Source organism: Dunckerocampus dactyliophorus, chromosome 18 (genome assembly GCF_027744805.1).
Source record: "Dunckerocampus dactyliophorus isolate RoL2022-P2 chromosome 18, RoL_Ddac_1.1, whole genome shotgun sequence".
In the NCBI taxonomy this organism is placed as follows: Eukaryota; Metazoa; Chordata; class Actinopteri; order Syngnathiformes; family Syngnathidae; genus Dunckerocampus; species Dunckerocampus dactyliophorus.
Window position 1 is genome coordinate 11,945,041 of NC_072836.1, and position 25,086 is coordinate 11,970,126.

Below are 25,086 nucleotides of genomic sequence, written 5' to 3' on the forward strand. Positions count from 1 at the left end.
GACACTGTCTCCATGGTGACAGAGCCTGTTGAGGTGGCTGCTTGTTGCCGCTTTTGCTCATTAAATATTTCTCCCCATCCTCCCACAGCTCCGCCTTTACAGTCTGGCTGTATATGCCACTTAGCAGGGCCAGAGTCATTCATGCAGCTGGTGGAAAATCACTGGCAAAATTAGAAACCAATGTCCTCGTGCTAATAATCTGCTGCTATCTGAGGCATTTATCTAAATCTGCACAGACCATTACAAGGAACTGGATTTTAACTAATAGGCAGCTAAAGAGAGGCTGTGGTTTTCTTAGTGTTTCTGACATGTTTACTAAAAAAACACAAGTGACTAAGGTTATTGTTTATTGTCAGGTTTATTGTCTTCTGTGGTGTGTCTTGCACTTGTTGCAGTGGCTTCTGCAGCAGATTGAACATGTTGAGTCAGCATCAGAGGTTGAATTGAATGAATGCAAGCTCATTCGTGGTATTTACTAGGCAGAATGTGCAAGCTGAGCAATCATTTGTGGTGTATTTGGAGGGGACATCAGGTGCCCCAGGTGATGCTAAATAGCCTGCATTAGTATCCCTCTTTCACACAAGTGAGTGTGCATTTGGAGTTTTAAGCACGCAAAAAGGAATAATAAAGATTGCAGGTATTGTGGGATTTGTGTTGAAAAAATATATGCTACTGTTTGTGTAACCGAGCTGTTCTACTCCTGAAACTCCTGAAATTTGTCAAAAGATGCTCTCCTACTGTGTTGCTTATGATATTAATTTTCTGAAATGCGTCACATGGTGGCGTTTTTATTAACTCTAAAATTTTGCCCCCAGAAGTCAGATTGACCAACTGTAACTTTATGGTGTTTAGCCAAATCAACATGAAATTCGGTGCACATCTTTAGGGGATGGACAAGCACGTGTGTAAAATTTAAGCAAGATTGGTTGAAAAACATGGCCGCCGTCAATCCAAATATCTTTAGTGGGACACATGCGGGACTTTGCAACTAACTGGCCTTCAGTCATTGACCACAACCCATAACGGGCGCCACAAATGTCATTACTGTAGTAGATAAATCAGTTCTGATAAATTTGTCCAGTAAATAAAGACGATACAAATTTTTGTATGTTGTGAGTATGCATCCAAAGTTCTTGAATGTTTCGGTGTGTAAATGAGCCAATTGTCTTTCACGCCTGACGTCTTATGCTCTTTTTTTCCCTCTATTTGCCTTATTAACGCAGCATTAGGAAAATCCAAAGGTACAGTATGATGGCCTCTTCTCCACATCTCTCCTGCATCCTCATCCCTACAGTTTTCAACATCATCACTAATGACGTCTGTGTGTCTCCAGCATGGGTGTCCGGGTCATGGACACTTCCTGGGTGTCACGTAAGGGCTCATCCACACTGGCACGCAAGACCTGCTCCACTCCTCCAGGCGTGCAAGGCCCCGGCTCCCCCGCGGACTCGCTCATCCCCGAGCAGGTCGGAGAGTTCATCATCTCTCCAGCTGCCACACCTCCCCCTGGAGAAAGAATCAGGTAATGCTGCCGCCACTATTTGCTCTCCTCCCTCACTGTTATCTGTCATCACCATTAAGCTTTGTGCGACCTCTTGAGGTCCCTTTATTTGAAGCCCATCACTTTCACTTTTGGTTTATGGGGTGTCAAAAAATATATTGTTACAAAGGTGTAAGCACATCATTACACTTGGTTTCATGCATGCTGACATGTACAGCAACCCATCAACGTAGCTCTTTGAGCTACTTCACATCCCCCTTTTTCTGTCACCATATCAATAGCTCCCACCAAGATAACAAATATGGCTTCTTGTGGCCCTTTCAGCCAGTGAAAGGGTGTTGTGTCTGTTGCACTCTGCCAGTGGACTGTTTAGGACCTTTTGGATTAGGGCACAAATCGTATCAATCTCGATAGTGTTACACTTTGACTGCAGACAGATACTCACAGCTCCAAGCAGTGTGCAGACACAAGACAATACAGGTTCACACTTTGACAGCAGTGCTGCTTTCTTTCTTTCTTTGCAGTTTCTTTGCGCTTGTCTATGTATTTGCATTAAGATGACTGTGTTGCCAAGCTTGGTGCCCACCACCCACCTAAAAGGCTATTTCTTTTCTCTTTTTTCTTCTTATTTTGGACCGACTAACCCCTCCGATCATCCAAGCAGCTTCTCCTCTTTTCGCTCCAGTGCATCTCCCTGTTCAATCATTAGAGCTGTGTCTTTTGTGCTGTCTATTCTCTTAATATCTACAGCTCAGACGTGTCGCCCAATCGGCCGGACACCTTTCATGCCCACCCACCCCCAGGGGAGGACCGGCCGCCCCCTCCCTACCCCTCCTCTTCTTCCTGCCACACTGCCCACCACCACTTCTACCCCAAGCCACCTCCCTGCGCTCGCCCCGTGGCCCCGGGTCCGGAGTCGCAGCCCCCAGCCTCGCCTCCGCCCCCTCAGCGTTGGTCCGGTTTCACCCCTCCTGCTCCTATGCCATCCTCCTCCTCTTCCTCCTCCTCCTCCTCGCTCGACATCAATTCCAACCCCAAGCCCAGCTGTCTGCACTTCCCCAAGCACAGCCCACCCGGTGACATGTCGCATGCCCCCCCACCCGACATTAATGCATCACCGCTCTACATCAAAACCCCCCTGGTGCTAACCCGCCACGAGCAGTCCCTAAGCAACCCCCCTAGCCTCCCTTCCTCTGCGCCCCCGCCCCCGCCGTGGGCTGCCTGTCCATGTGCCAGAGAGAGAGGACTCCCCAGGCTGACTAGGTAAATATGACACACCCAATAGCGAGCGCCGCCCTTTGTCAGTCCTCTTGCTCGCTGCATTTCCTTTTCCTTCTTTCTTTTTTTTCCTTGCCCCTTTAAATGACGCACCTCTGACTGCGTAACATTCGCAGGATTGCCTTTCACTTGGGTCGCTTAGCAACCAAGAATGTTGAATTCATGTTGACAAACAATACATACATGTACAGTACATATAACTCTTAAATAGCATATGGATGTATTTATTCCACAGTATGCAGCAAGCTTTTACAAACCCACAAGGAGTTCAGTGTAAAATAAAATGTTTTAGGAAGGCTGGTAAGGCCTGGGCCGCACGGTGGCTGAGTGGTTAGCATGTTGGCCACACAGTCAGAAGATCGGGAAGAATCTACGCTTAGGAATCTCTGTGTGGAGTTTATGTTCTCCCCGTGCGTGTGCGTGGGTTTTCTAAGGGGACTCCGGTTTTCTCCCACATTCCAAAACATGCATGTTAAGTTAATTGGCGACTCTAAATGGTCCATAGGTATGAATGTGAGCGTGAATGATCGTTTGTCGATATGTACCCTGCGATTGGCTGGCGACCAGTGTACCCCGCCTCTCGACCGAAGTCAGCTGGGATAGGCTCCAGCATACCACCGCCACCCTAATGAGGATAAGCGGCTTAGAAAATAGATGGATGGAAGGCACCAGCCTGTTTACATTAATGTGAGAAACATAAAATGTCATGAAATAAAAATACCAGAGCTTTCAACAGTGGTGTAGACCTGCACTACATCATCCTTAGAGCTGAGGAGTTGTGAAAATATTATAAGAAGACTTCTGAATGTAATTCTGCACCATGAACAGATTGTTCAATGAATGCCTCTCTGACAGTCTCAATGAAAATTGGACAGTGTTATCATTGTAAAGGCACAATTTTTCATACACTCTGGTAGAAATTCTAGCAATTTTTCAACTGCTTTTGGGATTTTGATCAGGAGTGTGTGTCTTGTGTGACAGTGGGAGTTATTATTTGGGTGTGCGTGTGTTCTTTGTTTGGAGACATAGAACTCAAATGATGTCACAGTTAATTTGAAGTCGCGTGCCACGATGTGACTAACATACATGCAGCTATGCAAACTACGCTAGATAATGTTTATCTAATGGCACCCTTGCACAGATGCATTCATACTTTTTGCTTCTACTTCCTGTCTGCTCTGTTTTCTCTACTGTAAATACTGAATGTACAGTATTTAATTTAACGGGTATGTCAATTGATGATGTCACTTTCTGGTTTGTTGCTGGGCAGGATTGTCTACATGTTTGGTCGTGTTCACGCTGTTACTGAGAACGTGCGTCCTTCACACATGTCCTGTGTGCTTGCACCTTATTGGGTACACCTGCACAATCTAATAAGATTATATCAAACATTCTGCCTTTACAAAAATAATAATCCTCAGTTTTCATCAAAGTATTTGCATGGCAAGATTTTTTTTATAGAACTGTTGTATTGGACCTTATTAGATCTACAGTATCTTATTAGATAGATTAGATAGTGCATGTGTACCTAATATTGTGTGACGTAGTGTTCTAACTTGCTGGTGTTCTCAAACGTATGTATTAAATCCATTTACTGTTTTACAGATGTTGTTTTAATTTCCATTATCTCAGTAGAACTGTTCATCCATGCCATTGTAACTATCTTTGATGATGTTTAAATAAGCGTGATTCGCTTCATTGTGATCTCATCTTTAAAGTGATGCTTATTCAAAGGTTCGGGTTCCATATTCATTGGTATTTGTAACAGTTGTAATAGTTCATTGTAGTTCATTGTAGACAACAGTGTGTAAGCAAGTGTAACACACATGAATTTCCACCAACCCAACAGCTGAGAAGCACAACTGACATTTTAAAGTGTGTGTAGAGCTATATGAAGCTGCTGGATGCTAACCATTACTTTAAATGCAGCTACTGTCATCTTGTGGAGTTAATTAAAACTACAGTATATACGGAGGTTACCTACAGCCACAGCTGTTCATGGACATGTTTTTTGTCCCATCGCTAATTTGTAGACCAGTTGCTGACGACTATATTGGATAATGACGTTAATTGGAGCTTTTACAGTAACATCATTGTAGAGTATGTGATGGTGATGGTGGCAACACAATGCAGGTGTTCACCATTAGCATAGAGCATAGACTGATATTAATGTGTGTCTGCCTTTCCTAGTTCGTTGAAGAGTAAAGAGCTCTCCCCTGTCATTGGACACAAAGCCATCCAGGTGGCAAGTCCAACAATTCCCCCCAACTGCAGTCCCCAAAGCAGCAGTCAGTGTCCCCATTCCACAGAGCACAGCCCACACACCCTACGCAAAGGTCAGCTTTACTTGCCTTTATTGTGTGACTCCAATTTCCAATTAACAGGAAGTAACATGATGTGATATGTGTACCCAGGTTCCAAAAAGTTGGCCCCCGTGCCTCCCAAGGTCCCCTACTGCCAATCTGGTGTGATGTCTGAACAGTCGACAGGCCAGCCCTCACCGGTCAGCCTGTCCCCCACCCCTCCTAGCACCCCTTCCCCTTACGGACTAATGTGCAGTCCAGGGCAAGTACCCTCATTGTCCCCTGGGCAGACCCCATTGGGGGCGCCTCACTCCCTTTCATCCCCACCCTCCTTAACGGGTACGCTCACCAAGTCACGACCCGCACCTAAGCCAAGGCAGAGACCCAGCCTTCCCCCTCCGCAGCCGCCTACGGTCCCCGCCGGGTTTGCCCCACCAGCCCCGATCCCGGTTCCGGTGTCCCAGCCTCTGGAGAAGGGCCTCATGGATGGACTGTCTCCTGGAGAGAGCATGTCGACAGGTAAACATCAACATCAACAGCAACCGCCACAGATGGAGCTGCAGCAGCCCTCGCTCACACTCGCTGTGGCTCTGTCCAGTGGAGGCAGTCAATGAGTATAGGACTCTGTAGCACTTTAGGCACAGACATTATTTTATTTCACCTTCCCCAACTCTGACTGAATAACAGCCTTTCTAGACACAAAGGCTCGATAAAGACAAGTGTGTGGGTACACAATATGGACAAAAGTATTTATACATTGGATTTATTGTTGTTGCTCCACTGCATACTTGAGATCTCAACATGGCCTCAAATGATAAATCTTTGTTATCTTCTATCTTTGTTAGCTACTTTGTTGTTATTATTTATTATGTTTCGCTAATCCACCATCTAGCAGGGCAAGTGAAATTAGATTTTTTTACATTTCCAAGTCTGGAAAAGTATGGAAAATGGAAACTCAAGTATGGAAGAATATTCATGTTTCCAACACTTTTTCCACTATTCTGTTTTTTAAAAGTCAAGTCAATCACTAAAAAAAATAAATGGATCGATCTGTTTTTCTAAGGCGCTTGCAAGGGCAGCTAAGATGTTTGTGTGAGAGCACACAGTAGGCGACACATCCTAGAAAACATTTGGGAAGATTGACAAGTGGAATGGCCAGCCCGCCGCTCTTATCATCCTCCATCCCTTTGTATGAGCTACATACACTACCTAGCTATAATCTCCTGGAAATTATATGCTGGCATAATAGCATACATATGCAGAATAATGAAAACAAACAGTTACTGTAATTCCATAATTTATTTACATGATACTAGGGCTGCTTGATTAATGGAGTTAATGCATCAGTTAGGGTCTAGATGGCCCAAATCAACATAAATCATACACATCTATTTACTGAGTCTGGAAAAAGTATGGAATTTATGCACGCTGGAAAAATCCAGTAAATTTCTGGTTGGCTACATTGCAGTCGTCTACAACCATGCATTTCAGAGATTATGTTGACACGCAAACCATGACTCAGAATGAAATCCCTGTAGACTTGCAGAAACTCCATATCAAGTACTTTTGTCCATTGTGTGTATTAGCATTTGCTTCACAAAGCTGGCAATGAGGGTTCTCGGCCTTTGTATTCATCGCTTGTGTTATGTCACGATGTTTCCTGTTTACCGCGTGGAAACATCCGACAAAGCATAGCTCGTCCTGCTTGTACGAAGTTGCCATTAGAATCATCATGTGCTCTCTCTGTATATATCTGTGTTACCCAGCAGAGCTTGTCCAGTCAAGGCAAACCTCAAGATACAGTGTGATGTTCTGATGATGAGGTGTTCTGTCAAAATATACCGCTCATCTTGTTTTCTATATTTTGTATATATTTATCGTTCTCTTGTTCCCCCCTTGCTACTATTTTGTACCTTGCAGCTGTGTGAGGCCAGGGCTTCAGTGTGGGCTAAGTGTGAGGGGGACATTTAGGGTAAGCCAGACCGCCCACGCCCCATGTGCTCCCATCTTCACTGCCTGGCCTGGTGTGGTTGTGGCTGCCTCTGGGCTCTCCTGCAGCCTGCCTCAAAACATGCCAGCTCCCCAATCAATCAGGTCATAGCCGATCCCCTTGTAATTCCTTCTTAGTGCGTGGACACCATCTCATGTCTCTTTGCATGACAGCGCATGGCTCAAGGACTTCCCAGAGTGCACCACAGCACGCTCACATTGCAGATGCTTACAAAGGTTCATTTGATAGCCCTTTTCTTTACAGTGGAACCTCTAAGGACCGACACAATCTATTCTGGCAGGCCAATAATCAGTTCCAGGGCCATCATAACAACTTTAATAGTCATATCAGTGCAGAAGTAAGTTACACTACAAAGAGAGAAATGAAAACCATGACACTTTAAAGATAAGGACAAACCTTTTAAGCTCGATAAAACTTCTTCTTCAGCATGACAGCCCTCCTAACCTCTGGTGTCACCATCGGTTTGGGGTTTGACACCACAACTGATACCCACCACCTTATGAAAATAGCACAGATCGGCCACCTCAGGCACTGAATATAGCCTATTCGAATTCAGTGTCCTCTTCCTGTCCCGGGATGCAAAGCTTTGCTGGAGGTGAGAGTTGAAGACTGCGAACGGGAGACAAACATTTCCATCAAAACCTCACGATACACTTGGGCCTGCCAGGTCTGTCCGACTTCTTCCCTCGCCATTTAATCCAACTCATTGCCATGTGGTGATCAGTTGACAGCTCAGCCCATCTCGTCACCCGTGTGTCCAAAACAGAGGATGCAGGTCTGACTATATGACACGAAGGTGTCCTGGAGACAAGTGCACTTATGGACATTCTTATGTTCGATCATGGTGTTTGTTTTGGACAAACCGTCGTTTGCACAGAAGTCCAAAAACTAGGGCTGTCAAGTGATTAAATCTTTAATCAAATTAATCACAGTTTTGCACTTAATTAATCATGATTACTCACCATTTGCAACTATGTGTGAAATATGCCCATTTTTACTGTATTTTATGAACAAAAAGGTAAATGATCAAAAAGATAAATGACAGGACACAATTACGTCTACATTTTTATGTATTAGCATCTCCAAATGAACATAAAATTCAAGTCAAACTAAAAGATAGCACAAATGCCTGAAAATCTGTTTTCCTAACACAAGTCGCTTTAATAGAAGCACAAAATTTTAATCACACTTTAATTGTGTTGTTATGAGCCATGAAGAATTGCATTCAAAGACACAAGTAATTTAAGCTGAATTCCCGTTTTGAGTGTAGACGTATTTTCTGGGATTTCCGGGCATACCTAAATGCATCAAATTGTACTTTCCTAGTAAGAGTTACGTTAGTGAGTGATAAGAATTTTCACTTATTGTTTTTCTTTGTCGTTCTGTTTTTTTAGACCACACATGCGTTTATATCTAAGACATTATTGTGATTTTCGAAGTCTCCATGAACGCACCCCACGGCCGTCTCGTGACAATGAGGAAGTGTCTTGGAGATACATGTATAGTATGGTGTTGGAATTGCACTGCTGTTGATGTGTTCAGGTCAGAATAAAGTCATAAAAGAGCTTCAGACTTAGTGTGACTGTGTGGGGGCACTACACTATGCTGCCGTCATAACAAAGACGTATGGCTTGACAAGATGCGCAGGCGTTAATTACGCAAAAAATTTAACGTAATTAATGAAATAAATATTTTACTGCCGTTAACGCGCTATTTTTGACAGCCCTACCAAAAACATAACACCACACAGGTTTAGACTGGGGAGGCTGGTTCTCCCCCTCACTCCCTCCAGGTAAAACTGTCATTGCCAACATGGGCATTAAAGTCCAACCGCTGGGATGCTCTGCAGCATCCAGCTAGCCGCTCTCCCCTGCAGCAATTCCCGGACCAGCCCCTCTCGAGGAGTTTGATTTCAGAGCCGTAACTGTGGGTTGACTATTTTCTAGTCAGACGTTGTCAACCTCTCACACAAGCTCAGGCTTCTCCCCATGAGAAGGTGACTTTCCATGTCCCAAGAACCAGATTTGATTTGATCAGGTTTCCCAGGCGCGCGCTGTCGACTTCCACCCAACACACAATGCGTGTTGTTAACCTTTATGTTGTTAAGGTTTACTCGTGACTAATATTAAACATAAAAAAAAACACCACTACAATACTTAGTTTTACCGTTGTTGACCAATTGAAACCAATTGGCCTCGGATGCCTAACTTTTGTAAGTGTAAAAAGAAGCTGCTAATATCCACTGCTAAGATTTGTATACCATTTCATTTTTCCAAGTTGCTGACAAGTATAAAGAGAACGTAACCACTGTTATGATAAAACATAAAAACATTAAAACACCCAGTCTTACCTGAACTGAGGACTATTGGCCGATGACGTCGGGCCATTGCACTTTAGAGGTTCCACTGTATGTACACATTCTTAGCCTTATGCTAGCAGACATCGCCAAATAAACTGGCGCCAATAAATGTAACGGGTGGGCGGTGACCCAAAGTAACCCCCACTTTGGCAGGTTCATTGCTTTCTTCTTCTTTTTTAAAATAACCTCTGCTCCCTTTCTTTAACGACACTTTCCACGCTCCATGTCATTCCTATACAGGACTAGCCATCAGTCTCTGCAGTCTCTGCTTGGACCCCGAAAACATTCCAGCACACAAAAGCTGAGCAACACTTTGAGACTTAGTTGTGTTTAGAGTGCCACATGGTCCTCATGAGTGTCCATCTAAGCCCACCTTGGTATCTTGGTGCCACACACACACACACACACACACATCTTGTTGCCTCTGTGTTGGTTCACCTGGCCTTTGTCGTCCAAAGTGTAGTGTAGTGTCATTGTGTGATCATTTTAAGTTGAGAGGATATGAAAATGGACGTAAAATGCTGCCTCAGGTGGGACTAGCTGCAAACTAATCAATCCTATGTAGTATGACTTCATATACCTCCCCTTAAAAAAAATAATACTTCTGCTCTCTTTCACTTTTTTTACACCTCATCTTCCATGTTCTCCCTTTTCTTCCTCCTCCTCCTCACCGTCACCATTCCACGCACCCGCCATACTCACTATTAGATATCTTCAATTACGAAATCCCCAGTATCAATGTCAATCTGGACAGCCTCATCGATGAGTTCAGCGGTGGCCCTTGCAGAAGGTCCCTACCGGTGACGGACTCTCCGGCAGTGGAGGCTGTGCCCGAGGAGGAGCCCCAGACTACCACCCTATGACCTATGACCCCTTAAAGCTCATCAGTTAGCTTTCACCACCAAGGCCTGAAGGGAAACAGAGTTGGCCTCATCAATAATCCCCCCCCCCCTCAAAAAAAAACTACAAACTCCATTCTCATATGTGCTCCAAGATGCAAAAACACTTCTCTCTTCCCATCGTTGACTAGAACTGAAGAAAACCCCACCAAAATGCCACATTAAGAGGAGGAACTGATGCCTTTTGGACAAAAGACTGGAATAATATTTAAGATTAATTTATCTATTTTTTATCCTGCTTTTGCTTTATTCATTGGTGTTGCCGTTGTGAGTTTTTCTTTAGTTCGCCTTAAATAGAAGATGTAATTCATTTGTGTTATGATGTGCAGCTTTCATTTTGGGGGAGACACTGAGCCTGACGTTGATGTGTTTGCTTACAGGGTATCTTCAAGCTTTGTGCACACAAGGTCTATCCTGAGTGATAGGATTTGCATGCAGGGTGAAATTTACTAAGCCGATTATACCGTATTTCCTCATATAGCTTTTATACACAACTGCAGAGAGTATCAGGGGTTTACAGGAGGGTAGGGGATTTTTATCATATTCATAGTTTTTAGAATTTTTCCACAGCATAAATAAGAACATGTATTCCATTACAATATGTCATATTAAATGTATATTATTATTATTGTATGATGGCCATCTTTGGTCACTAAAGGGTAGATATCACATTTTTACCTTTTTGCTGACACACTCGATTGCATCTTTTCTTCTGTCAAGTTTTTTTTTTGCTTTCTCTTAACTTTCACCTTGAAACTTCAGCTTTCCAAATGTCACGTCCTCTCTGCAGGTGCTGGAAAAGGTCATTACTATGCTGCAAAAACTGGTGAGATGAAATATCTGAAATTATAAAAAATATTTATTTAAAAAAATACAGAAAATCATTTTTGACAAACAATATTTTTTTTCTATGTGACACCAATTTGCTTATTTAGAAATTGTGCCACATTGTCACCAAGTGGGTAGCAAGTTGGCCTCGCAGTCAGGGGGCCAAGGGTTTGAATCTCTTTTGGGGAATGTCTGCGTGGAGTTTGCGCATTCTCCCCGTGCGTTTTTTTGTTTTTCGGGTTATCCGGCTTCCTTCCACATCCCAAAAACATGCACGTTAGGTTAAGTGGAAATTCTAAATTGTCCACAGGTGTGAATGTGAGTGTGAATGGTTGTTTGTCTACATGTCCTGTCATTGACTGGCGAGCAGTCCAGGGTGTGCCCCGCCTTTCGCCCGAAGTCAGCTGGGATAGGCTCTAGCTCAGCCGTGAGCCTAATGAGGACAAACGGTATATAAAAATGGATGAATGGAAGTTAGTAGTTCTCAAACATTTTACACCAAGTTCACCAAGTGGGCATTGTTGGTTAATAAATTTGTATTACAGTAATTCCATACATTCGTATGGACACAGTATTTCTAAAACAATCTCTGGTGTTCCTGAGTAACACTAGATGGAGCCCGCGTACCACCAGTACCAGTGGTACTTGGACCATAGTTTTACAATCAATGTCCAATATTACTCAAAATAAGCGAAAGAATCTACTAACAGAATAAGAAAAATTGTTTTGCTGATGTGCTTGGAACAAGTGAAATGACTCACTTTAAGCTGCACCGGACTATAAGCCACACATGTCCACATCATAAAATGGCATATTGTAGCACGCACAAGTCCGTGAGGACCAGCAGCTCTTTATTTGACAGGAGCCAATCATGAGCTATGAAAAAATCACAACAAGCTTGTCAGTCCATTGGAAATTGCAGGAGGTCATTACTCAATACCGCAGTCTGGCTCACGGTGTCATCTTACAAACTAAACACTAAACTCATCACACAGCAACTTAACACTCAACACTCAAAGGGTACTATCCTCGAAAGTTAATATCCAATACAAGTACCAATACGAGTTTGAAAAGAAAAAAAACAACTACTAAACAACGTTTTCCCATAATACATTTCGTCTGAGCAAAGCATTTCATTGGAGGACAAGCAGCATAGAAAATGGATGGCTGAATAGATGGATTTCGCTGCAATGCTGCCTCCACCAGATGGAGCCAGAGGAGCCCAGAGGGAGGCTGATATCATTGCAGCACCTGCAGGCTCGTTGTGAGTTCACTGATAGCTTGTGATTGGCTCCTGCCAAAGAAATAGCTATCGTTTCCTCACTGACTTGTGAGTGGCACAGTATTTAAATGATTAGTAGTAGTTCTGAAGTAAAGGAGATGTCACGAGATTAGAACATAGCCATTAATTTGCCGCACTGCTGTCGTAGCCGCAGGGTTCAAAGTTTAAGAAAAAGTAGTGGCTTATACATCGGAATTTACGGTAACTTGTTAGTTAAAGAGAGGTACTGTATGTCTGTATGTCTTGATTTTAGATATTTAGCCTTGCTTAGGTTTCAGTTTTTGCTATTTTTTTCCTCGGGAGGGGGGAAAGGGAGGCATTTATTTGAGGTGTGGCGTTTATTTGATGAATCAGGGTACAGTGTCTATTTGAGGGAATATGGTAATTATAAGCCTGTCTCCTAATATAAAGACATTTGTACCAGCACATTATTAGAAGAATGTCCAAGCCAGTATAAACAAATTGTTTCCTATTGAAGACCTCAGAATGGCCGTTGGTGATGCGTTTACTGTATTTCTGTAAAGATTGGTATTGGTGAATGGATAACTCTACACTGCCTTGCTTTTTTTGTTGACGTTATTCTCTTATCAACCTCACTGAAGTACTACAGGCTCAATTACCTTTTTGTGTAAATACAAAGACTGTACTGTACATAACTAAATGTATATAATTCATATATATTATTTATACATATATACAGTATATACCGTGTATACATACTGTATATGTACGGTATATACTGTATGTGTGTGTATATATATATATATATAGTAATATTGCTGTAATATTGCGGATGAAGATGCAGGATTTCCCAAACTTTCTAATCTGAAGACCCAAATTGACTCTAATATGTCAGGCATCATGTACTGTGAATGAATACAGAAGACATGGTTTTACTACTACAAACATGATTTGGAAAAAAAAACTGTGTTGATAGCTTACAGACGTGGTTCTCAAAGTTTTTACACTAAGAACCACCTTGAAAATACTTACCTTAACTGGTACCACCACGTCTGCTACCTCTGCTTACCAACACGGTAATGTGGTACCAGTGGTACTCGTAGCACAGTCTGACATACAGCATTCTACTTAAGTTTGGGAAACGCTGGTGTACAATTGCACAATTATCAGGTGTTTTAATTGTAGTTCTATAGTTTAGTTACTAAAAATTTGCACACTTGCATCACCTGTAAAGGTCTTTTTTTTTTTTTTTAAATGCATCTTCATCAGTATGCTCTACTTAAATTGGAACAAAAATGTAACATGTAACTCCGCAAATGAGGAGATACATGCCTTTTATTGGACAGAGAGGATATTTAATTTTTAATCGACGTCTCACGCACTCCTTTTTGTTATTTTAGTCAAAATGGCTTACGTGCATTTACAGTTTTTACGCATCCATCTCTGCCCACATTCCCCCAAAAAGTTGAGAGAAAGCCATTTAGTCTCTTACAAGTCTGTTTTATTTTTGTTTGTTTCTTGCGAGAGAAGAAAACTCTCCAGAAGTGGTGTATGGTATGCATCGTGTGTGCACCGTGTGTATGTTTATGAAGATTTTGGTGGTCATGATATAGGTATTTGTGGTGACTATATGCCAACATTGCAAGTGCCCTCATATATGTACACCGTTGATGTTTTTGGAACTATAGGCATAATCAATGTGGACTAAAGATTTTTATTTTCCGTGCTTGGATCTGTACATTTTTACAAAGAGGCTGATTGAATGTGATACATTTCAAACTGAATTATTATAAATATAGGCAGCCTGATTTTGTAATGAGGGTGCATGTGTTACCAAGAGCAGAGGAATGGAGGTTGCAGCACATCTGCCAAAATGCATGCATTCATATGGAACAGGCTGCTCTTACACAACAACAACACAAGAAGGCAGGTCAAGAGCTTTTTCCCGACGTGGGACGTTCAGAGGATCTGCTTTTTGTAACAGAAGGGTTAGAACATTTTTTAGGCCACCTCAGCACCACCAGGCTATGATTTTATTTCAGCGCAGTGTTAAAATTAGTTAATAAAACTAATGGAAATTCTAAAAAAAAAAAAAAAAAAACATGCACCTATAGATAGTCTTGATGTCCATCACTGTCTTTTTAGGGACTAGGAGGGGTGGAGAATGTGGATCACACACACAAAAAAGAATAAATAAATGAAATGTTGTGTGGGAGCAATATGAGGTAAGGAGTGGGCAGAGCAGATGTTGTTGCCCGTGGATGTCCTGCCTCCCTCTGCTTGTGTAGACAAACACAAACCACAGGGATACCCCCAGCCTGACCCCCCTCTCCTGTGCTTAGCATATCAAGTGGAACACAGTGTGTACTGTGAAGCCTTTCTGCAATCCTTATCAGAATGTCAGACATAAATAGATCTCTATATATTAAAGTCTACATTTTTAATAATTGCACGTGTTTTTTTTTATGTTGGGGTTCATATTGATAAAATGTTTGTAGTTTTTGTATTAAAATACAGTTTAATTACATTTTCCTTTTTTTTTTTTAATTATTGTATTTTTATATTAACTTCCCCCATATCAATGCAGTGGATGTATACACATTCATTGTCATACATTTTTAATAATGAACATTATTTAATATATATATATACTGTATACTGGGGTTAATATTAATTCACAAATATCTGTCTTTTTAAATGTAATTTCATTTGTTTTAATTAGTTTCCAAATTAAATTAATTAAAAAGTTAATTATTTAATAATGAATAATAAAAAATACTATTAAACCATAAATAGGCTGTAATTTCATAGACTACATCACAAATGTTTTTAAATTTGTCTTTTTTTATTGTATTTATTTGACTTTTTTATGAATTAAAAATATCATTACTGTGGATGAATACATATTCTACATTCTAGCAAAAAAATGACTGAAAATTCCATCATGCTATTTCCACACGGAACAACTCGGAGTTCAAAACGTGGAATTTCAGCTGTCATGCGTGAGGTCATCAATTCCCCAAACATTTTCAACCAAGGGCCGTATACAAAAATATTGGAAGGATGCAGGGACCACTGATATTTTTCACATTTTGTGCATTAAAAATGCTAAAACCAATGAAATCTCAATCAATATAAGCAAATTGTTATTTGTGTAATATAATAATATATTTGTATAATATCTAATGGTATATCTTATTATTAACTAATATCAATTTAGGAATATGCCAATAAAAAACAAGCTGTGGGCCGAAAAGGACCTCCGGGGCACACGGGACCCTGATCTAAAAGAAGTCTAAAGTGGTATTAACTAAATATCATTTGTCAGCATTTGCTAACATTCACAACACTTACTGTATCAATTCCAGCAATACCAATAAAAGGCCACTAAGTGACAGTTGTATCGCTCCGCAAAGTAGTTTCCCTTTATTTTAGTTTTATTCCACAGTTCTTTTACACTTGTGAGACACAGAATTCACTTTTTAACTATACAATGAATTAATTGCAACAAGATTGTAAACTGTAAGCTCAATTACAGCATGTGAACAGAGAAAATCTGTTTTTTAACCTTCCCCTCGACTCACTCCATGTAGAGAAAGCAGGTATGTTGGGTTCAGTTGGTAACAAGTAAGACTGGCCAAACGGGATGCATGCCGCTTAGACACAAGGAAACGTTTGTCTCTGAATCTCAGTGTTGAGTAATGCAAGTCCCAGCTTTAAAGAGCCACAGTAAAGTTCTAAGTATCTCAGCAAAGATCAAGTTATCTGCCGGGGGTAATTCAATGCTCCACTATGGGGGGGGGGTGTATCGCCTTACAGCATCTCCTTCAGGTGAAGGTGCATCATTGATTATTTAAACACTTGAGCTGCATGGAAAGTTAAAATGGGACGTTTGTGATGGGCTGTTGCTTGGAAACATGTATCCAACAACAATAGAACTGCTTTTACACCAGTCGGCACCACTTTTCCTGCATTGCAAGTGTTTTCAAGGTTGCATTTAATCACGTACAGGATAGATAGGACATGCAATGAATGCAAGGTTTAAAAAAACAGCAGGTGCTTTTTGGAATGTTGTCCCACCCAAGAAGATATTCACATATTGTTCTACATTCTCAAGCCAACAGGATCCATGGTAATATTGCAGCCACCAGTGCGAGCATTGTAAACGTGGACAGCAGCACCAGCAGACACCGAGCAGTGGTGCACACTCTGTACCTACGCCTGCGATGTGGATGCACCACAGTCATCACCATGCTGAAGGCGTCCTCCTCAGTCATGGGTCTCCCTTGGGCGCTTATGATGAAGATCTGGGAGGCGCTGTGACACGGCCTGATAAGTCTCTGCCGACGGAAGCGTTCTGAAACCCCATGAAAACAGTTCCTAATCCACCTGACTCCTGTGGGTGACGCTGGTGTCTCCTGAAACTGGACCAGTGGTGGCTGCAGCGTCATCATGGGGACTTCCAGGGTCTGTCCTCCTCCTCCATCCTCAGGGTCCCCTTTCCTCTCCGTCAAGGTGAGCAGCTCATCTTTTTGCTTCCTGATGAAGGTGAGGTGTCTGCAGATGGGACACACAATGGTGTCCCTGATGTTTCCACTAGTGTGGACGCTCACCAGTGTTTTGACCAGGCAGTCGTGACAGAACACATGTCCACAGCTTAGAGTCCTTTCAGTGCCGCACAGACTCTCATAGCACACTGGACATTCGCTCACGTCCTCCTGGGCGTCATCCTTGTAAAAAGCCATGAAAGCAAAATGTTACAGAAATGAGTAGCTTGTCTGTCTTCCACCTCTGCGTTCCTGACTTGTTGTCAGTGGGTGGAGACGAGGCTGTAGCATGCATAAAGCCTTGCCGAACTGGGCCTGCCACCTGTGTACTCACTGCACACTGACTCACTTTGCTCACAATGGGAGGACGATTGTGGGTGATACAGTACCTGGCATATCCTTCACGTTACACAACACAACTTGCTTTACTGATTTTTTCCCCCCATTTTGTCTTAATTAATAAATAAATCATTTCATGTAAAGTTATTTATGCATTTTTCATTATTTAAAGACTATTTTGTACAGAACACTCTGCTGGTTATTGCTTTAAAAAGCAATAACCAGCAGTGTTCTATTCCGTGGTCATGCTACGTAGATACTGTATAGCTATTTAGGCTGAATCCCAATTGTACCTCTAACCCCTTATCTTATCCCTTACCCCTAGGTTTTGCACGTTCATGAGAATCAAGTGGTGTCCCAATTCTCCTTAAATCAAGGTGTAAGGGGTAAGTGCTAAGTGATGTACAGCCCTAGAAACCAAGTGCGGTCGAGGACCAGACTTGAAAGGTAGGGGTAGGCGGAGCCTACTCAGATACAACAATACACAATGCAAAAACTACATTTCAGGAAAGTAAAAAAAAAAATTCATTTTAAGCAACCATTCCTTATTTTTTTCCCAAAAAGAAAAAAATATCTCTTGAAATTTTCACCTGAGAAAAATAATCTTATATTAAGAAAATATAGCTAACCAATTCTTATGAAGATATTTTGTGCCAAAAATTTGTTCTTTTTTCTAATAACAAGCTAAAAACCTTATTTGGATTATTCTTCAACAACAGATGAAGAATATTTTTCTTAAATTGAGAATAAAACTGGTTTCTAAACTTTCTAAATTTAAGAATGGACTCACACATAGAAAATATACTGTAGGTAGCTAACATTTATTTTCAGGGAAAATAATCATGAAAACAACAATAACAATAAACAATGTAATGTACTAGATGCTACTAGAAGGATGACAGTGCTGACAATAAATTTCATATTTAGGCTATAAATCATTGGAAAAATGTCTCAACTCTTCCCTGTTTTAAATAAAGACTCGATACTAAACTATTTTGTGATGCGAGCACCTTCATCACAAGAATGGAGAGGCAACAGTGTGCAGGGATACGGCGGGAGACAAAACGGCGAGCTATCAGTGAGATGTGATTTTTTTTCCGAGGCATTTTTGCGGTGCAAATGTATTGTATTACTCTTTTGAACACATATTGTTTTGAGAAGCCAAACTCCTTACTCCTAACCCGAGCGACTACCTGGAACTATGTTCTTCATCACCGAAATCTGACCAGAAGTGGTCTTAGGGCACCAAGTGGGGAGTAAGTCGCTTTTGGTGTACTACACCACTGATGGGGATGTCATACAACGACATGTAAAAAAAATCCCAACTATCTCTTTAAGCACATGGAATTGCATGTGTGAAGTGCTATAAATAAATCTGTCTTAGGCTGCTAATTTGCTTGTAGTCTGTACAAAGTGTCGTGATTAAGTGACAATGTCAGCCATTGGGGATGCTATTCAATATGTGTGCCATGTTGGCTTTATAAACTGGATAGATAACCATCATCAAAATCATCATATACACAAAGAAAGGAGAATTCCACATCTTCTTGTAGCCTATGTGACATCTATAAGCGACATAAAATAAAGCATGGAATCCTTAATAACTGCTACCAACAAAACTAATCGAGACTCTTTTATGTTTTTAGTCTCTTGTTCTTTGTTTGTGAATCATCCATTTTGCATAATTGGCCTTGGTTTACATGTTTTTTCAAGGCTTTAAAAATACATATATTTAAAGTAAATTCTTTGTGTTTAGTTTTTTTCATTAAAAAAAATGTTGGCGCGCGCCGCACTTTGGACATCCCTGGTTTATATATTTCACAGGGAGGTGGGAGTGTTAACAAATGAGTGTGTCCATACTGTGTTTTCGTGGCAATAATGGACCCCCGCTACATGCACAGGCTGGCTGCAGGCTTCCACAGCGCTGCACGCACACTGTGGATGGTGGAGCTGCGCTGCGGCGGCACTCTTGTGACCGCTTGTTGATAACAGAGTAAATGCATGACTAAAGAAGCACTTCCTTGTTGTCTCTTTTAATGCGTGCCGCGCTGGAATTCGGAGCAGAGTTACGATGCATTTTTTTTTTAAGTGTTTTTAGGGCATGAGGGTGGCAACACTACAGTATAGTAAGTCACATCGAGCAACTGGCATTTCTTTGTCTAGTTTGAATTGACCACCTAAAATGCTGATCTGTCGGTCGCCTGATGCCAGGTATGTGACGCAGCACGAGCGCTCCTCATTGGCTGGAAGTCGTAAGAGGGAAAATCACTGCCTGTTTTTGTCGGGAAAAAAAGAACGTCTCGACTACTTCTTCTTTGGACTGCGAAAAGGTAAAATGCAGTTTTATTATGTTTTGTAACATATGTGTTGAGTGGTTTGCTTTATTTTTACCCTGCGAGGCAAAGCGTTGCTACATCTCAGTTTAGTTATGTGTTAAATGACGTTCCCTGCAGCTTTCTGTTCCGAGTTAACCATCCAATAAGTTGGTTGTTTAGTTTTGTGATGTTGTGATACTAGTTAATATCAAGCTTTTTCCCTCGAAGATAAAGCTTTATCGTTTTTCAGGTTTTTAAATTTGTCTCCAATAGCCGCCATTTTGGACAACACACGTCATAACACAAAAAATATACACAAAAACATAGCTTTTAAAATGTCAGTATTTTATTTTTCATTTCAACATTTTACAATGCCAATACTAGTTTCAGTGTCAATGCAACTTTTTCTACAATGAAAAGATAAAACCTAACAGCTTTGTAGCTCCATTTGTAATATGATCTGCTATCGTTTGTTACGTTGGAAATACACGACTTCTATCTGTTTATTACAATTTGACAGTGACTAACTACAAAGATAGTATGAGCTCCATGCATAAAGTATGTTACTTGTTAACATAGCTGGCCGTTTCACTTCACTCCGCTGCACCCCATTCATGAATGGACTTGTAGTGGTTGTTGATATGACTGAGTGCCTGTACAACATGTGACGGTTGTGCCCGCACAGCCAGTACAATTCACCTATAGTTCGATCCTCGTCAATCCTGCGTCTGTCACGTTGAATTGAGGGATCTGAGCAAAACAACATGCTGTACTGGGTGCTCCAATGCAATCCAGAGAGATGCAAATCCTGGCATGTATGGTTTTGTTTTAATTTTCATTGCAGGGATTACACAAAGCGATGAAAGAGGGTGGAAAAAGTTCAAAAGGCTGTGAGTGCGACTACTTCCACATCAGGACCAGCTAGAAGAACCACATCTACAACTGGCACAGGAGACTGAAGAAGATGGAGGATGATGTGACCATCCCTAAGCTGAGGCACCGTAGATGCCGAAAGAGGTTGGCATCAGACTTGGTGATGGTAAGACCCCCTCAGTACAAACTACATTATTTATACAGTTCAATATTCTTTTCCCTAACTGTTACACATTGTACATTGTGTGTGTATATATATATATATATATATATAAATTCAAAGTCCACCAAATATGGTGGAAAAATATAAGAAAACATGAGCATAACATAGTAGAGTAACATTCCAATATAAAATAAGGTAATAAATAAGATTACTGTAAACAAATAAAACTGAAAAAACAAAAACAATCCTACCGTTCAGGAGAACGCAAGTGCAGAGGAGGAGGAGGAGAAACGCGACTCAAAGAGTCTAAGAGTCAGCTGGTCTCACAGACAAACGCACATTCACGATAATGCTGTGTGCAAAATTTTAATTTGTAACTTAACTTAATTGTTAAAGTTAGTTTAAGGGCGACTACGAAGACAAAGGGAGCTTGAAGGGAGCAGCCTGTCTATCACACACAAACACGGAAGCGCTGGATACGTCAGCCAATGAGATGAGAGCATAGGCGGTGCCCCGATCATCAGCCAATGAGATGAGAGTGTAGGCGGTGCCCCGATAATGAGCCAATGAGAGCGTGAAGCGTCAGAAGGCGTCACCAAGTGTACTCTGTTAGTCTCTCTGTCGCTTGCACCGACTTGACGCTTTATGTTATATGGAATTCCTTTCGTAATACGATGCAAAAACTTGACATAAATTCTTTACGTTCAGTGGAATTTACGTAAAAGGAGGTTTACGTTATGCGGGGTACTACTATATATATAAATTCACATTTTCTAGCTTGGAGCTAACATTCATTATGAATCACTGGGTGTATGTCATGTGACTGATCTGCTTCCTTGCCTCTGTCGCCAAGTGCTTGCTCATGTTGGGTTTCAGCTGGGTCTCTGTTTTAATTTGTGACCTTGATGTGTAAAGTGCCATGAGATAACTGCTGTTGTGATTTGGCACTATATAAATACATTTAATTGAATCACATTGATGTGTTTGTGTGCCTTTTTCAGCTCAGCAGATTTCTATGTCACCACCTCCTTTATGTAAGTATTTTTTTTTTTATTGCCTCATGTAACACCATAGATTCATCTTTTGCAAATACCATGGGTACCATGTCGACCATAAATGAACTGAACAACATTCATTATTTTCAGAGGAGTCAACACCATGCACCCTGATACATCTTTTCAAACAGCAGTTTGCCAAGCAGCCAGTCACCCGGCATTGGAGAGGTCTTATATACTAATGTATACACTGGACCCACTGGTCTACACTGGTCTCTGGACCCACTTCAAGGTACAGTGGCTTTCAGTTTTTCATTACATTTAAAATGCTTCTTCTATTTGTCTCAGTTGGTGAATTTTCAAAATATGAAATTAACTTCAATTCCCTTGTGGTAATGAGAAAAAATGCAATTTTGTCATGTTTTTGTGAATATGTATTTATTCTTGTCTTCAAACTTTTCTTTCTTATTATTTTTAGGTCAGCTGGGAAAGGGCAGTGGAACATCTGAATCAGCAGAAGCGCAACCAACAAATAACGTAGAACATAACTAAAACCAGACACTGCAACCATGGGGCAACCAACAGGTACCCAAAAACAACATACAGACATCATTAGGGGCTTGTTGAGGGAACGTTAGAAGAACATTGAGAGACATTGAGACATGCAACCGAGGGGAAAACAACAGCTGGCTGGGACGCACGTGTGGCTAATTTGGTTTCTTGTTATTTAGTTTGGTTTGGTTTGGTTTGGTTTAATTTATTTCAAACACGCATATGTCCGAAATTTACTCTTGTTAGTTGGTCGGAGCATTGTATTTGTGAGGTTGGTCTCTGTTTGCCGTACGGTTGTTATTTGCGTCGCTTTTTGTCTTTTGTTACACATTCCTGCTGTAAACTTTCTGGTTTCTGCTCTACGGCTGATAAAAATGTTTTTTACCTGCACTGGGTCAACTCTGCATCTTGATACTGTGTATTTATTTCCATTCAGAGTTAACTATTTAACACACGGACACAACATGGTTATATTTTGGTTTTTGTTTAAATGAAGTATGTAAAATGGGAAAACCTCTTTTAAAGTTGTCTTATTTTTAGATACAGTAGTACCTCGCAGAACATAAACCTCCTTTTACATAAATTCCACTGAACATAAAGAATTTATGTAAAGTTTTTGCTTCGTATTACAGAAGAAATTCCATATAACATAAAGCGTCAAGTCAGTGCAAGTCTTTTTTTTTTTCAATCAACTTTATTAATGCCTCAAGTCGGTGAAAGTTCAGACTAACACTTGGTGACGCCTTCTGATGCATCACGCTCTCATTGGCTGATTTTCGAGGCACCGCCTCCGCTCTCATCTCATTGGCTGATTATTGGGGCACCGCCTACGCTCTCATCTCATTGGCTGAGTTATACAGCACGTACGTGAGTTTGTGTGAGAGACAGGCTTGTCCATTCAACCTCCTTCCTCTTTGTAGTCCCCTTGAAATTAACTTAATTAAGTTAAGTTAGAAATTAAAATTTTGCACACAGCATTATCATGTAGTGCGTGTGCGTTTCAACTCAGGCTAGTCCTCCTCCTCCTTCCTGCCTCCACTTGCGCTCCTGATCAAGACATCTTGTGAACGGTAGGATTGTTTTTGTTTTTCAGTTTTATTCATTTACATTTATTTATTTATTTTTTATTCATTTATTTATTACCTTATTTTATATTGGAATGTTACTCTACTATGTTTATGCTAAGGTTTTTTTTATATTTTCCCACCATATTTAGTGGACTTTGAATATTTTTTTAAGTGCCAAAGGGGTGAGTTTGGGAAGATCTTGGAACGGATTAGGCTATTTACATGTATTTTACCTTTCGTATAACATAAAATCCCTATAACATAAAGGTTCTCGGAACGGATTATTTACCTTGTAGGGGCGTCTACTGTATGTCCCTTTTTACATATCTAGGAATCCTTCTATTTCTGCTTAAAACAAGCATAACAGAACAACTAGCAATTTTAAGAGCATACGTTTCTTGTCAATAAAGAACAATCTTCCGAAATCTAGAACATGTAATAAGATTTTGCTTAAATCTAGCCTCATAAAAATAACTTTTATCTTAATTTATGAATCTAATTAGAATATATGGCTTAATCTTAACTTGTAATAAGAACATTTTACTTAAATCCAGTGATGTGATTAAAAACAACTGATTTCTTATTTTAGGACTCATATATATTACTCATATATTCTTAAATATTAATTAATATTCTAGTTTTAAAAATTTTGCTTCCCCCATTGGCAGATTTTTTTGCTTGAAATAAGAAAAGTTGTCTCATTTTATGATAATTTGGGCTTGTTTCAAGTATTGCTGGTTTTGCAGTTCAAACAGCAGAGCGGAGACCGAAAAGAGCAGATAAATGTAAGTAATTAAGCATAATTATTAGGGCTGTCAAAAATAACACGTTAACGGCGGTAACTCATTTATTTAATTAAATACGTTACATTTTTTTGTGTAATTAACGCATGCACACCAGAGCAATGCCTCTCTGTAATGATGGCAGACAGAATAACAGTGGAGCTTCCCCACACAGTCACAGAGTCTGACGCTCTTTTATAACTTCATTCTGACCTGAACACATCAACAGCAGTAAATTCCAACACCATATACTGTATGTATCTCCAACACACACACGTCTCTAGTCTGTTCGTCCTGGGAATGGCACTTCCTCGTTCGCAGAATAAGAACACGAAATGCATTCATGGACACTCCGAATATCGCTGCAAAGACGATGGGTGACTTCAGGCTGACTTTGAGACCGAAGAGCTGGGATGCCTCTGCAAAGCAAGATGTTACACGTTGCAGAGCAGTCTCTGTGTGGGTTACAAGGGCGGCATCGTCAGCAAAGAGTAACTCCCGAATCAGTTGATCTAGGGTCTTGGTGTGGGCCTGTAGGCGTCGTAAGTTGAAGAGGCGGTATCAAATGAAGATGCCATCTTCGTCACCGAGGTCTTCCGTGACCCGTTGAAGCATGATTCTGAAGAAGATAGTGAAGAAAGTTGGTGCGAGGATACAGCCGTGCTTCACCCCGTGGATGATTGGGAAAGGTTCTTAGAGGTCACTGCTGTTTCTGACCTGGCCACGCTGATCTTTTCTGCGCACAGTATCAAAAGCCTTTGTCAGGTCTACGCAGGTGACATATAGACCCTTGTTTTGTTCACTGCATTTTTCCTGGAGCTGCCTGAGCACGAAGACCATGTCGGTGGTGCCCCTGTTGTCTCTGAAGCCGCACTGGCTCTCTGGGAGGTGGATCTCTGACACAGCAGGTACCAGTCTGTTGAGAAGAAGTCTTGCTAGGATTTTGCCTGTGATGGAGAGGAGACTGGTAGTTAGAGCAATAAGACTTTTCCCCTTTGTTCGTGTACAGGGTGATGACAACAGCGTCTCAG

The 25,086-nt window shown here is 41.1% G+C and overlaps 3 protein-coding genes across 9 annotated transcripts in view; 2 read left to right on the top strand and 1 right to left on the bottom strand.

Annotated features, from left to right (window-relative positions):
- arhgap44a (Rho GTPase activating protein 44a) overlaps nt 1–13,682 on the top strand; it is a 41,981-nt gene extending 28,299 nt beyond the window's left edge. For 2 of the 7 annotated variants that reach the window (XM_054759241.1, XM_054759247.1), the window contains 6 exons: nt 1,224–1,241; nt 1,334–1,522; nt 2,252–2,764; nt 4,970–5,115; nt 5,194–5,601; nt 10,161–13,682. In XM_054759241.1, the coding sequence (XP_054615216.1) occupies nt 1,224–1,241; nt 1,334–1,522; nt 2,252–2,764; nt 4,970–5,115; nt 5,194–5,601; nt 10,161–10,315 (1,429 nt within the window). In that variant the 3' untranslated portion in view covers nt 10,316–13,682. Of the gene's footprint in view, nt 1–1,223; nt 1,242–1,333; nt 1,523–2,251; nt 2,765–4,969; nt 5,116–5,193 lie in introns of all 7 variants that reach the window. The other 5 variants (XM_054759244.1, XM_054759245.1, XR_008566723.1 and 2 more) reach the window with 5 other exon arrangements.
- Nucleotides 13,683–15,290: 1,608 nt separating this feature from the next.
- On the bottom strand, nt 15,291–17,312 carry LOC129171185 (RING finger protein 222). The gene has a single exon (XM_054759607.1). The coding sequence runs from the start codon at nt 17,165–17,167 to the stop codon at nt 16,535–16,537; it is 633 nt and encodes a 210-aa protein (XP_054615582.1). The 5' UTR covers nt 17,168–17,312; the 3' UTR covers nt 15,291–16,534.
- ndel1b (nudE neurodevelopment protein 1-like 1b) overlaps nt 16,390–25,086 on the top strand; it is a 33,372-nt gene continuing 24,675 nt past the window's right edge. Inside the window, exons 1-6 of the mRNA XM_054759601.1 lie at nt 16,390–16,937; nt 17,634–19,638; nt 20,468–20,662; nt 21,661–21,693; nt 21,805–21,946; nt 22,133–22,239. Of these exons, the coding sequence (XP_054615576.1) occupies nt 22,224–22,239 (16 nt within the window). The 5' untranslated portion in view covers nt 16,390–16,937; nt 17,634–19,638; nt 20,468–20,662; ... (1 more) ...; nt 21,805–21,946; nt 22,133–22,223. The remainder of the gene's footprint in view (nt 16,938–17,633; nt 19,639–20,467; nt 20,663–21,660; nt 21,694–21,804; nt 21,947–22,132; nt 22,240–25,086) is intronic.

Coding starts and splice junctions, on each gene's coding strand:
- LOC129171185 (XM_054759607.1), bottom strand. CDS start 17,167: ATGGCTTTTTACAAGGATGACGCCCAGGAGGACGTGAGCGAATGTCCA.